Below are 12,426 nucleotides of genomic sequence, written 5' to 3'. Positions count from 1 at the left end.
GAGTTCAATTTCCAGCAACCACACAGTGGCTCACAATCATCTATAATGGGGTCGATGGCTTCTCCTGATGTGTCTGAAGACAGCTACGCTGTAGTTACAACTTTTTAAGGGAGTAGGACAGTTTCACAATCACTTAGACGTATCCCTCAGGGCTAGGCATGGCTGCCCAATCCTTTAGTCCCAGCACTGACTGAGGAGGCAGAGGCAGGCAGATACCTGAGTTTGAGGCCAGCCTGATCTATAGAGCAAGTTCCAGGACAGCCAGGGCTAACCAGAGAAACCCTGTCTGAAAAAAACAAAACGAGAAAACAAAAACAAAAACCAACTAAACAAACAAAGGATGTCCTATGTCCTAAGTCACTTCGGCACATCTGTTAAACGCAGACTCACCCTTGGCAGAAGTACCTCAGAGGCCTCAGGGGCTGCTCCTTGACAACACTTCAGCACGACCCCTCTCCTCACAGGAAACTGGACCTAGAACTATGCCCCAATCTCACTTTAGCCCTCCATCCCAGATAGGTACACTTTGCCCTTGCCCACCCAAGGATCCTTTACTGGACTCTTCTCAGCCAGAAGGTAGCAGCCTTAGCAGCCACAACTCAGAGCAGACCTGGCTCTCGAGAACTGTCATCTGTGCCTGGAGGTGGTGGGAGCACGCTGTAACCCTGGGGTGTTTGGAGTAGCTAGCTGAGGAGGTAGGTGGAAGAATTCTACCTGGATCTTGCTAGGTCCCCCAAGGGCAAGAGTGAGGTCTGGCTTTCACTGTCACACCTCACCCCCAGGGCAGGAGCTGGCATTTGGAAGTGCCTGCCTAAGGGGAGTGGATCACAGAACCTGTCACCCCCTTTTTCCCAATTCCTCACTCCCAATCTCCACTTCTCTTCACCATATTCCCAACCTTCCCCTCCATAATCGCAAATGCTCTCCACAAAGTTGAAGTCACCCAGGAGTGACCTGTATGCAGAACAGAATGTCCCCAACCAGTCTGCTGGCATTCTTCTCCAGGCCACAGTGGGGTGCAGCACATCACCCAGTGAGCTGTCCACCGGCTGCCGGCTGGGCATTAGCTAGACATCCACTCCTCCGAGTCCTTACTTCCGACTCTGCCCCCAGAGGCACTTAGTTACTTACATCAATTCCCTATTACTTTAGGCAAGAGCAGAAAGATCAATTAGCTTAGAGTAGCCTCTTAGCTGATAGCAGTCTAGGAGAACTGGCCAGGGTGGGGGAGGTGGAGGGGGAGCGGCGAGAAAGGGAGCTAAATTACCCAAAGATTGTAGACTATGCAGGGAAAGGAAAGGAAGGCACAGCAAGAAGACTGTTCCCCAGGGTCTCTGGGTTCTTGATTGGCTCTGCCTAGCTCCTCCCCCACACTGTAATCTCCGAGCGGGTACGTCCCAGGCAGGAGTTCCTGATTGGCTCTTCCTAGCTCCTCCCCCTGCATCTCAGCTCCGGTTCTTCCCAGGGAGGGGAGCGGGATGGGTGTGTCTGAATTCCTTGGGGGAGTGGAGACTCTTTATCCGGTGCTTGTTTATCCTGTCCACACTCCCTTGGGTGGGGTCATCAGGACCGCCTTTTCTCCTCTTTCTCTCCTCATCACTCCTGCCCTAATTGAAAGGAATAAATTTATTTGAGAGCTGAAGAGATGGCTCAGCGGTTAAGGGCAGTAACGTCTCTTCCAGAGTTCAATTCCCAGCAACCACATTGGGGCTCACAACTATCTGTAATGGGATCTGGCGCCCTCTCCTGGTACGTCTGAAGACGGCAGCATATTCATAGATGTTTTAAAAAAAAATCCACTTGGATCAAGGTCTCCTAAGGACGTTTCTTCTGAGTTTCTGTGGAGTCCAGTGAGAGTAAAGGGTGTTTGAGAATTGGCCGCCGTCCCAGGGCTCTAAATACTTGTTTTTAAATTTTTGCTTATTAAATAATGATTTACTTAGTTTAAAAATGTTTACCTTTTTGTTGTAGGACTTAGTACCTCACTCTTGCCAGTCAAGTGTCCCATCAGCTTCTAGATGACCTCTATGTCCCCAGTCTGAGCCCCAGGATCTCGCCTCCTCTTAGATTAGCACCTCCTTCCCCACGGTGTTCCAGAATATTCTTGTCTCCCTTCAGAACCCTGAGGAGGGCCTCTCCCCTTCTATGCCTACCTCCTTCACTCCACCCCGTCATTAAGGGATTGTGCCTGCTTCAGGATCTAGAGTAATCTTATGGGCACCCCATAGATTCCTGCCCCAGGTGCCCAACCCTGCTTAAGATTACCCTTCGTACTGCACCCCTACTTCTGCTCCTACTGCACCCCTACCCCCAGGACACCCACTGTCTGTTTCTTCTTTCACTCCCAAGGCGCAGACATGAATCCCTGCTTCTTTCTCCCTAGGCAAACGCTCCGGGCCTCAGCTGGAGGGGCTGGCATAGGGCGGATTGGGCAACCATCTGCAGGCCCCCTCCCTCCTCCCATTGGAGCTGTTCAGCATTCCAGCCACATCCGGCTCCCACTGCCAGGGATGGATAAGGTGCAGCTGGAGGCTGCCACCAGCTGTGACTCTGTTCACTCCCCAGCCCCTCCCAGAGTCTAGCAGCAGCTGAGTCCCCCTACCCCCATACCCCACCCCCTCCTCCACCCCACCCCTCCCCCCTACCATGGAACCCTGCTCTGCCTTGGCCTGGCTGCTGCCCTCAAGGTGGGGAAGGAGAGGAGCTTCAGATTTTGTTGCTCTGGCAACCAAGCACCCCACTGGGAAGGATGGGAGATGGCCAGTTTAGAAGAGGCCTTATCTTGGGCCTTCCTTGCTCTCTTGGCTACACAGGAAGGAGCTACCGATATCTACCCAACCAGATTGCCTAGGGATAGCCCCTCCCGCTTCCCGACTTTCTCGATCCCAAATGATTTTCCAAAATAATTTCTCCTAACTTGGTTCAGGCCCTACACTCCCCCCATCCTCCCTCCGAGGCCCCACGTTCTGAGCAGCAATCTACTCTCTGTGCTCCAGGGTTCAGAAGTACATCTCAGGGAGGGAAAGGCTTATTGGGAGAGCTCGGCTCTTTGGGTACTGGGGTAGCCTTGTGTTGTGTGCCTTCCTGAACAGTCCTCATGAGCAGAGCAGTTGCTGTTTATATGAAGCCCACCTTTGGAAAACACACAAAGAGGTCTACATATGCCCACGCACATGATCCCCACAAACAACACGGAGCAGAGGCTTGGCCCTCAATTAAGACTCCCTGCTTTTTATAAGTCACACACTTATAATCCCAGGAAGGATTTGAGGCCAACATGGGCTACAAAGTAAGATTTATATATATATAAAGGCACCTTGGTATTGAGGGACACCAGGATAGTCTCCTCTTGGCCCTGACCCTGAGGACAAATGCTTTTTCTTAGGGCTACATTGCCTAGTCTAGACCCACATCCCTGACACTTACTGCAGGCATAGCAGAGAATGATACAGCTGGGAGAGAGGAACTGAATGTGAGCCCCCTTAGGACTGCAGAGGATGCAGAGGATGGCCAGCCAGGCCCTTCTGCACTGAGGAGCTGTCACTTGAAGACCCCTACAGGCAGATATGGCAGTGTTCATGAGGAAGGGACCTGGCAGTGAGGCAGTGAGGCCAGCCTCCCTGCCGGCAGTGACAAAGCCGAAGAGTCTGGATCCAGCTGCTTTCAGGGTCAGGCATTGGACATCAGAAACAGAACAACTCTAGTCTTTCCTGACAATACAGAACCAAGAAGCGCCACAGTTGGGTCTTCAGGACGCTGGCCTGTGTGTCTGCCTCTGAGCAAGAACTCACACTGGGGCTTGGGGCGGGGGGGGGGGGCTCCATGCTGCTCTTTCAGAGGAACCAACATTGACATCCGATGCCTGTAACTCCGGAGGATCCAGCCCTTCCCCTAGCCTCTGAGGGTGCCCACATACCCATGTTCGTACATATATGGGAAAACACTCATGCACATTAAAATAACAAAATACTTTAAAAAAAAAAAAAAAGAAACCAGATTGCTCTAGAACTCTGCAAACCAAACACATCTCTAGCTGATAACTTAGAATTCTCCCTCAAACAATACAGGCCAATCACATTTCATTACCTCTGTGTGTGGCATGTGTGTGTGTGTGTGTGTGTGTGTGTGTGTGTGTGTGTGCAGAGGGCAATTTGTGGGAGGTGTTTCTCTTCCACCATGTGGATCTCAGGAGTTGAACTCAGGTCACCGGTCTTGGCGGAAAGCACCTCTACCCACTGAGCCATCTTACCAGCCCCCAACTAAGCTTTTCATGGACTTACTACCTTAGCGTCTCCCTGCTCTGAGCCGTGCTCTTCCCCCACCGCATCCAACACTCCAAACCAGCTATGCCAGCAGGTTCCTCTTCTCCCCAGCACTCCCTTCTGTTTGTATATTCCACAGGCTGAGACAGGGGCAGCTACTCTCTCTCTTCTACAGTTCTAATTCTCTTGGAAACACAGTGTGTGAGTCTGGGAACCCTCTGGGCTCAAGGTCTGGGGAATCTAGGACTTTCCTGTTGTGCAGAAGTAATAGAGGAAGTACTTGCTTCTGGGGGTAATGGTGAGGCTCGGGAGGACTGCAAGGCAGAGCTTAAGAGATGGGGAAGCCTTGTGTAACCTTGGCAGGAAATGTTAAACATGCCCAGGGCTCTAACCTCTCCACACAAACAAGTGGGTCCCTGTTGCTTATGGCGAAGAGGAAGCAAGCAGGCTGAAGAGAAAATGGTCAGGGAGGCACGAGAGATACTGAGAGTGGAGAATTAGGAAGAGGCTGAAGAGAAGGGGTTTCCGAGGGGCAATGTCAACAGTGAAGTGACGTGGGAACTTCAGGGTCAGGAATACTGGAGATAAGAACACAGTACATTGGTGCCTAAGGAGACATGGGTTCTAATCCTGGATCTGTCATTATCCAAGCTAGCTAGTGAGCTAAGGCAAATTATTCTGCTGCTTCCTCAGTCTGTGCATTTGTAAAGTAACGTGGTTATTTAGCAAAGGGATTGAGAGAGTGTAGACTCCAGATCTTTAGGGTTTTTCTTGCCTTTGTGTGGGTGTGCGTGTGCATGTGTTTCTTCTTTGAATTTTGAGATAGGTCCTCCCTATAGCCCAAGCAGTGTGCCTTGAACTCAAAATCCTCTTGCCTCAGTTTCTCAAGTGCTAGGATTACAGACAAGCCTGTAGGACTGTATCCAGGATTTTGCTTGTTTGTTTAATTTTAGAATCTTATTTTGTTGCCTAGGCTGGTCTTGAACTCCTGGGCTCAACTGCTCATCCCTCCTCAGACTCTCAGCTGGGCCAACATGTCAACCCATCTGGGTACAGTCTTGGTTTGTTTGAGACAGGGTCTAGCTATATGGTTCAAAGTCCCAATCAAGCTCAGTCTTCCAAGGGCTGGGATTGCAAGTGTGTACTCCCACAGCCAGCTAGGTGTGTACCCCACAGTCAGCTGTGTGTGTACCCCCCATAGACAGCTATGTGTGTGTGTACCCCACAGCCGGCTATGAGTGATTTTTAGCCCTGAGGAATCTCTGTGATTTTTCCCAAGAACACCTAGTATATCAGTTGTCAAAGTCAGTTCCCCAGAGCCTGTGGTATGAGCCAGAGGGCACTGTATCCATAGGGTGTGGTGTGAACTGCAGGGAAGGCATCTCCATTTTCAGAAGCAAAGGGAGCCTCTGGTTCAGCTGTAATTGCTGCGTTTTCCGCTCTGCCTCTGGGTGTGGGACTATGTCAAGGGAAAACCTACCCTGGCCTGTGAGTTAGTGCGTGCGTGCGTGCATGCATGCCTGCCTGCCTGCCTTCTGTGGTGAGGGTCGAGTGGAGAGAATGACCCGTGTGGCTGTTCCTGAGGAAGTTTTCTAATGTCCCAGCTTTGAGACATGCAGTTATCGCCTGAGGATCTTATCCAACGCAGGCTCAACTTTGGTTGGGTTAGGAATGTGGGGTGGCAAAGTCATTCATTTCTTCCAAGCTCCCAGGTGACAGTTTACAGGCCTGCTATTGGGTAACAAGAACTGGAGCATACCTACCACTGCTGACCCTGACCTCTGCGACCCAGAGCGTAAGCTCGGAGGGGTAAAGCGTGCCCACGTGTATGTGAGTGTCTGCATGGGTGGTTTGTGTAGTATATACCCGGCCTTTCTACCCTGCCACCATGGATGCAACGCTGAGTCTCGAGTCTTCATGCAGTACAGAGGCACCATGTGCCTAAGAAAGTCCCCATCTGCCAGAAGCAAACCCCAGAGCACCGGGCCTCCTCTCCCAGAACAGCAAACATAAAATGTGCTCCTTGTCTCCTCCTCCCTTGTCTCCTCCTCCCCTTCCAGAGACCAGGGTGACAGACCCTATACCAGGGATTCACTCACCACTTTGAAATCTTCAGCGCTGCAGGCCTCCCCACGGAAGTGGCACGAGAGCAGCATGTCTCGAATATCGTGCCCCGCTCTGTCGTAGAATTCACGCATGTTGAAGGGCTTGGGCTTGAAGCTCCGGAAGTTGGCCTTGTCCTGCAATATCTCTAGCTGCTTTTCATCAGCCATCTGTGTGTCCGGGATCTCATACCTGGAGCCCGGGGGGGTGAGGGGTACACGGATCAGCATGATCATTGGTACCCTTGTCCTACTTGGGGTGGGGTGTGGGCATCCCTCGGAGCCCCCAGAGGATCAGATCTGGGCATAGACAGGCAGAGGAGAGCTCGGCGTGTTGGGAGAGCCTGACACATAGAGGGCAAGAACACCAAGGATCTGTAGGGCAGGAGCTATGGACGGTACAGCCTCTCCTCCTTTAAAGGTGGTCCAGCCCCTAAGTGAGGCGAGGTGGATATAGTACCGGGAGGCAGGCGACGCTCTCCAGGGAAAGAACCAATACCTCCTGGCTCAGGCTGGGTGGGGATAGAGCTGTTTTGACCTACACTGGAATCAAGGATTGTGCGTAGGTGACTGGCACTCAGCGCTATCTCGGTTCCTCCGCCGTGAGCTGCAGGTTTGAGGGGATGCTAGAGGGCAGAGCTGGTTGACTCTTGGTGGGCTAAGGAGGTTGCTACTCCACAAGCCATGCAGAGGGGCGGATAGGAGCTGCCCACCTGTTGTTGAGCAGGGCCAGCAGCTCCCCAGCATGGTACAGGTCATTCTTGGAGACTTGGCTAAAGCGGAACTCATTGAGATTGCACAGTGTGACAGCAGGGAAGGTGAGCTGGGAGGCAGCCACTTCGTCAAGCTTGGTGACGTGGTGATAGCAGAAGTAGTACTGCACACGCTCAGTGCACACACACAGCAGGACGGCCAGCGAACCCAGGAAGCACAGGGCCCACAGTGCCCGCTTCAGAGACAGCCGCTCATAGGAGAAGATGTGGGCAAGACCATGCAGCGTGGAGCTGCTGGCGAAAGCCTGGATGCTCACCGGCTGGACACCACCCACCTCCTCCTCCTCGGTCTTCAATTCCATCCTTGCCAAGGGGATCCTGGAGGGAGGAAAGAAGAGACAAGACTCTGTCATTGTCCTGAAATGAAGGCATATACAGGTCCCCTCCAGTTATACCCATCCAAAATCCTTCTCCGGAGGTCACTACTCAGCTCGGGGAAGACTTCCCTGACATGCAGGCTTCAGAGGTGGCTCAACCGAGGGACCATCCAAGATGATAACCATTCAAATATTTGGGGTGTCAGCTAGGGCCTGCAAGCTTCCCAGACTATGGGAGACCCCAGACACAGCCGTTAGAGTGAATGAGGGAAACCCCAGTGCACCCACAGGCAGGCATGGGAGTTCCCTCCAGATGTGAGGTCCCTCCGGGACAGGAACAGCTACCCCATCCAAGATCAAACTCCCCATAATGGGCTGAACCAGGGGTCAGGAGCTCTTCTCATGATCAAGGGTATCCCCAGGAATAGGCTGTCACCTCAGGAGCTAAATCAGGGCCACCTCTCCGGAGGTGGGTACATCTGGGGAGGGGCCCTGCCTGAATCCTCACCTTCTGTGTCTCCAGCTCTCAAACAGGCACAGGCACAGGCACAGGCACAGGCGCAGGTTCTGTGTGTGTGTGTGTGTGTGTGTGTGTGTGTGTGTGTGTGTGTGTGTGTGTGTGTGTGTGTTTGGGAGGGGATGGTAGGCTGCTTGAGGTGGATGTACGAAGGGGGGGGCGCGGTTCCCTATGACAGCCAGTTGTCCCCGCCCCGAACGCACCCCCTCCAGTCCAGCTTCTCGTCGCAGTCAGATTCCCGGCTCGGCCCCCCGCCCCCTCCCCATCCGCCGAGCCTCCCCAGAAGCCGGAGAAAGCTACAGGGGAGCAGAGTCTAGGCTTCAGGGCGCCGGGGAGCCCGGGGCCCAAGGCGGCGGGGTCGGAAACCCACCTGAGGGGGCTGGGGAAAGCCGGCCGCCGCTGCAGGTCCTGGGGCGCGAGGCCGTCCGTGGACTCAGCGCCGCGCCGCGGAGGGGCTCATGGCCCGGAACCCGAGCCGCCGGCCGCCGCGGCACCCGCGTAGAGCCCTGCAGGGAGCGGCCCGCCCGGCCGGCTCGGCTCAGCTCGGTCTGCCGCCCGCGCGCGCTTGCTCTCTCGGCTCGGTCCGCCCCGGGCTCGGCGCGCTGGCGCTGCGCGGTGCTCTCAGCCCCGGGATCTGCAGGGATCCATCGTCCGGCCGGGAGGCGGCGGGAGGGGAGGAGGAGGGGAAAGGGTGCGCGTGCGCGCCTACGAGTGTCTGCGAGGGTGTCTCTGGGCCGGTGTGCGCGGGGGGCCCCCGGCCCGGGAGCGGAACCGAGGGCTCCCCCCGCTGGCTCGCCTCCTCCCGCCGCTCTCAGCAGAGCTGCCTCGCCTCGGATCCTGGAGCCCGCTCCCCGCTTGCGAGGCCCTGTGGCGTGTGTGTGTGTGTGTGTGTGTGTGTGTGTGTGTGTGTGACTATGGTATGTGTGTGTGACTATGGTGTGTGTGTACGCGCACGTGTGCGCGCAGGAAGGAGGGTGTCTGCCCCCAGCGTCCCCCTCCCCACGTCGTCTCCTTTAGATCGAAGCTCCTGCCTCTTGCTGCTGCTTCCTCTGGTGGCACATGCACACGTGTCCACACACACACACACACATACACACACACACACACTCCGAGTCACAGTCACACTTGACTGATTCAAGCACTTGCCTGTGTGGAGATACAGACACATTCAGACCAGAGTCTTACCCTGCCACTCAGCCATCCCTGAAGCCTGACCCCCACATAAGCACTTACCTGTTTACACATTCACTCACCTGCTCCTATTCCTGCTTCCCACCTTCACGTGACCCACACACATGCACATATATGAAACACCTGCGGCCACCCAGACCCCATCTGTATACCAGTGAATTTCTTAAGCAGCCTGTATGCAGGCGCCTCCATGGCCGACCTATAAAGCAAAGAGAAACAGAGAGAAGAAAAGAGACATAGCTAGAAGTGAGGGCAAATGGGTCAGAAGTAGGGAAAGGGAAAACAGAATAAAAAGGTACAGAATGAAGAAATGCTACAAGGAGGAGTATGTTCTAGGCTGGACCAGAAATCTGGGCCCTGAAACCTGGGGGTTGTTCTTGTAGCTGTCACCTCTCTCCTTCCCTCCCTCCTTTCTCTGAGGCCTTGGGGGGGGCCCTCCCTATCCAATTAGCAGAGAAGGAGCAATCAAGGGGAAGTTGTTAATTTGCTGATGCTCATTAGGGGCTCTTAACACAGAGGCTGTTGAGGTCTGATGGTGTCAGATGATGGTGTGCGTGTGTGTGTGTGCGTGTGTGTGTGTGTGTGTGTGCGCGCGCGTGTGTGTGTACGCGCATACGCATGCGTGTGCCTGCGCTGTGTGATGTGAGACCAGATTTCTATCTGTAGCAGTTCTTTTGCTCCACTTACAGGCTGGTGAAGCTTTGAGAGAAGGACTCAGGGTGAGAAACAGGTCTTAGGGACATGGTTCTGGGTTTGAGTTAGAGGAATGAACCTGGCACAGAGGGAAGAAGTTGATGAGAATTGGTGAGAGGTACCCTGGAAGCCAGTGTAGAAATCTGGAGACCCCCTACCTCCAGGGATAGGGGCTTGGGGCTGGGGAGAGACAGAAGTCCATTCAGCAGGACCCAGAGCTCCAAGCTGCCAAAATAAAGAGAGAATCTTGCATTCAGCCTGGGGAGCTGTCCAGCGGCACAAGCGGTGCTGGTGGGCTGCCATGCCCCTGGGCAGCCACTAGGTGACAGCACTCTCCCAGACACTTAAACTCTACTCAGAGGGTGATGGGGGAGGCGGCATTCAAGACTAGGAATTACCCTAGAAGGGTCGCAAACTGGGTTTAAGTGATGATTCTAGCCCTGGGTCTAGTCTGGTTCCAGGCCTTCCAATGTCCTCGGGGGAGGTGGGGACCATCTTGAAACATCTGTAATTCCTCCACTTTGCAACCCTCACAAGCTGAGCGACACGTGGAGCCTCTTCTAATGGCTGCAAATTGCTTCAATCACCTGGGATGTTACCGAGGGAGCAGGGAGCAGCGGGGGTGGAGGGAAGGTGATGAGGTGAGGTGGAGGCAGGCGACAACTGATTGAGGCCAATGAAAAGCCGCAGGAGGAGTCTGGGGGAAGATAAAAGGCATGAATCAGGTATCTGGGCTCCATAACCTGATCCCATCACCAGATACCACTGGCCCGTCGTTATGTGCCTCAGTTTCCTGGTCGGTATGATGAAGGTTGGATTTATTTCACCTTGTTTTTCACGGACTGTGTGAGTTACTGATGGAAAATGCGTAGTGCATTGATCTGCATTAGTAAATCTTCAATAACAAATATTACTGGCATTCTGGTTTAGATCTGGAAGTAAAAAAAGCCAAACAAACAAAAAACCCCCACCAGAATAGACATATCAGTTCAGACTTCGAGATGATAGTTCCTAATTCGGGGAGTTGGGTAAGTCTTTCACATGGACCCAAATGGGTTTAATTCTGATCAAGTAAACCTCACACTCAGTGGGTGGAGCTTAGATCTCCAAACGTTTTGCTTTGTTTTGAGACAGTCTCACTGCGGAGCCCTGGTTGGTCTGGAACTTACGGTGTAGACCAGGCAGGCTTCAAACTCACAGAGATCTGACTGCCTCTGCCTTCCGAGTGCTGGAATTAAAGGTATAAGCCACCATATCCGGCTGGATGGCCAAACTATTTTTTAAATATTATTATTTCTTTCCTGTACATGGTTGTTTTGCTCAAATGAATGTCTGTGTGTCACATGAGTGCCTGGTGCCTGTGGAAGCCAGAAGAGGGCGCTAGGTCTCCCGAGCGGAAGTAGTGTATAGATGTAAGTCGACCTGTGGGTGCTGAGAATTGAACTTGAATTCTCTGGCAGAGCAGGTGAAGCTTTTAGCCATTGGCCCCTCTTCAGCCCCACCCTAGCTTCCTAAGACCTCTAAGCCTCCTCAGCCTCAGTATGTCTGAATCAAGATTCATATAATTACAACCATCCCTAGCCTCTCTATAGCTTAATCTTAACCTAAATTCCTCACTCTGTGGCTTGCTGTTGTCTGAGGGAGATCTGCAGAGGGGCCACTTCCTCCCAGCCTCTCCACTGCCACAAACATCTCCTGCAGCTTCCCCTGTGTCCGACAGGGGACATGGTGAGCAAGGGCAGACCTCAAGACCTCCAGCATTAAAGCGGAGTTTGTTGATGAGGGATTCTAGAACAAAGGTCAGCTGTGAAAGGCACGGGAACTGGAGGTGCCTCGGAGAGGTCCTTATCCTGAGAAGGTCTTGCTCACCAGGAAGTCTGTGGTGCCAAAGCCTTGGTTAGATGACACTTGAGAGATCCAGGGGCTGAGATGAGGTCCTTTGGCTTCCGTCTGCTTCTCTGGGCCCATCCACCCAGGGTTTTGATATCTTGCTGACCTAAGTTTCAGTCCAAGATGCATCTGCAACACCAGCTTTGTGTGGCCCTGGACAAGAAATCTAGTCTAGGGCTGGAGAAATGGCTCAGTGGTTAAGAGCACTGGCTGCTCTCCCAGAGGTCCTGAGTTCAAATCCCAGCACCCACGTGGTGGCTCACAACCATCTGTAGTGAGGTTCGATGCCCTCTTCTGGTGTGTCTGAAGACAGCGACCGTGTGCTCACATACATAAAATAAATACATCTTTAAAAAGGAAAATAGAAATTTAGCGTACCTGGATCCCGCTTTTCTCCATAGACTATAAAATGCGACTAATGCCTAGGCGGATAAGACAGCACGTGCCTGGCTAATAGTCTGTGTTCCATCAGTAGTGCCAAGCACCAACATCCCCCTTGAAAGGCTGATGGGGCAAATTCCCCATGGATACTTTCCTTGCATATGGTCCCATCTGCTGTATGTATAGAAGCACCCTCCAGCCTGTCGGAGATGGGTGGGGGAGAGGGGAGGGCAGGGGGGGGGCAAGGCACCCTGGGACTGGGAGGCAGCTCTTCTCGCTCCCCCGTGCGTGAAATCACGC

The 12,426-nt window shown here is 53.4% G+C and overlaps 1 protein-coding gene across 5 annotated transcripts in view; it reads right to left on the bottom strand.

Moving 5' to 3' along the window:
- Asic1 (acid sensing ion channel subunit 1) overlaps nt 1-9,673 on the bottom strand; it is a 30,222-nt gene extending 20,549 nt beyond the window's left edge. The window contains exons 1-3 of one of the 5 annotated variants that reach the window (XM_017595126.3): nt 8,342-9,673; nt 7,078-7,455; nt 6,362-6,557 (exon numbers count right to left, since the gene is read on the bottom strand). In XM_017595126.3, coding sequence (XP_017450615.1) covers nt 6,362-6,557; nt 7,078-7,439 — 558 coding nt within the window. In that variant the 5' untranslated portion in view covers nt 7,440-7,455; nt 8,342-9,673. Of the gene's footprint in view, nt 1-6,361; nt 6,558-7,077; nt 7,456-7,962; nt 8,125-8,341 lie in introns of those variants that run through there. The other 4 variants (XM_039079937.2, NM_001414903.1, NM_024154.3 and 1 more) reach the window with 4 other exon arrangements.
- Nucleotides 9,674-12,426: the final 2,753 nt, after the last annotated feature.

The sequence above is a fragment of the Rattus norvegicus genome, chromosome 7 (assembly GCF_036323735.1).
Source record: "Rattus norvegicus strain BN/NHsdMcwi chromosome 7, GRCr8, whole genome shotgun sequence".
Lineage (NCBI taxonomy): Eukaryota > Metazoa > Chordata > Mammalia > Rodentia > Muridae > Rattus > Rattus norvegicus.
This window is presented reverse-complemented; position numbering and strand designations above follow the sequence as displayed.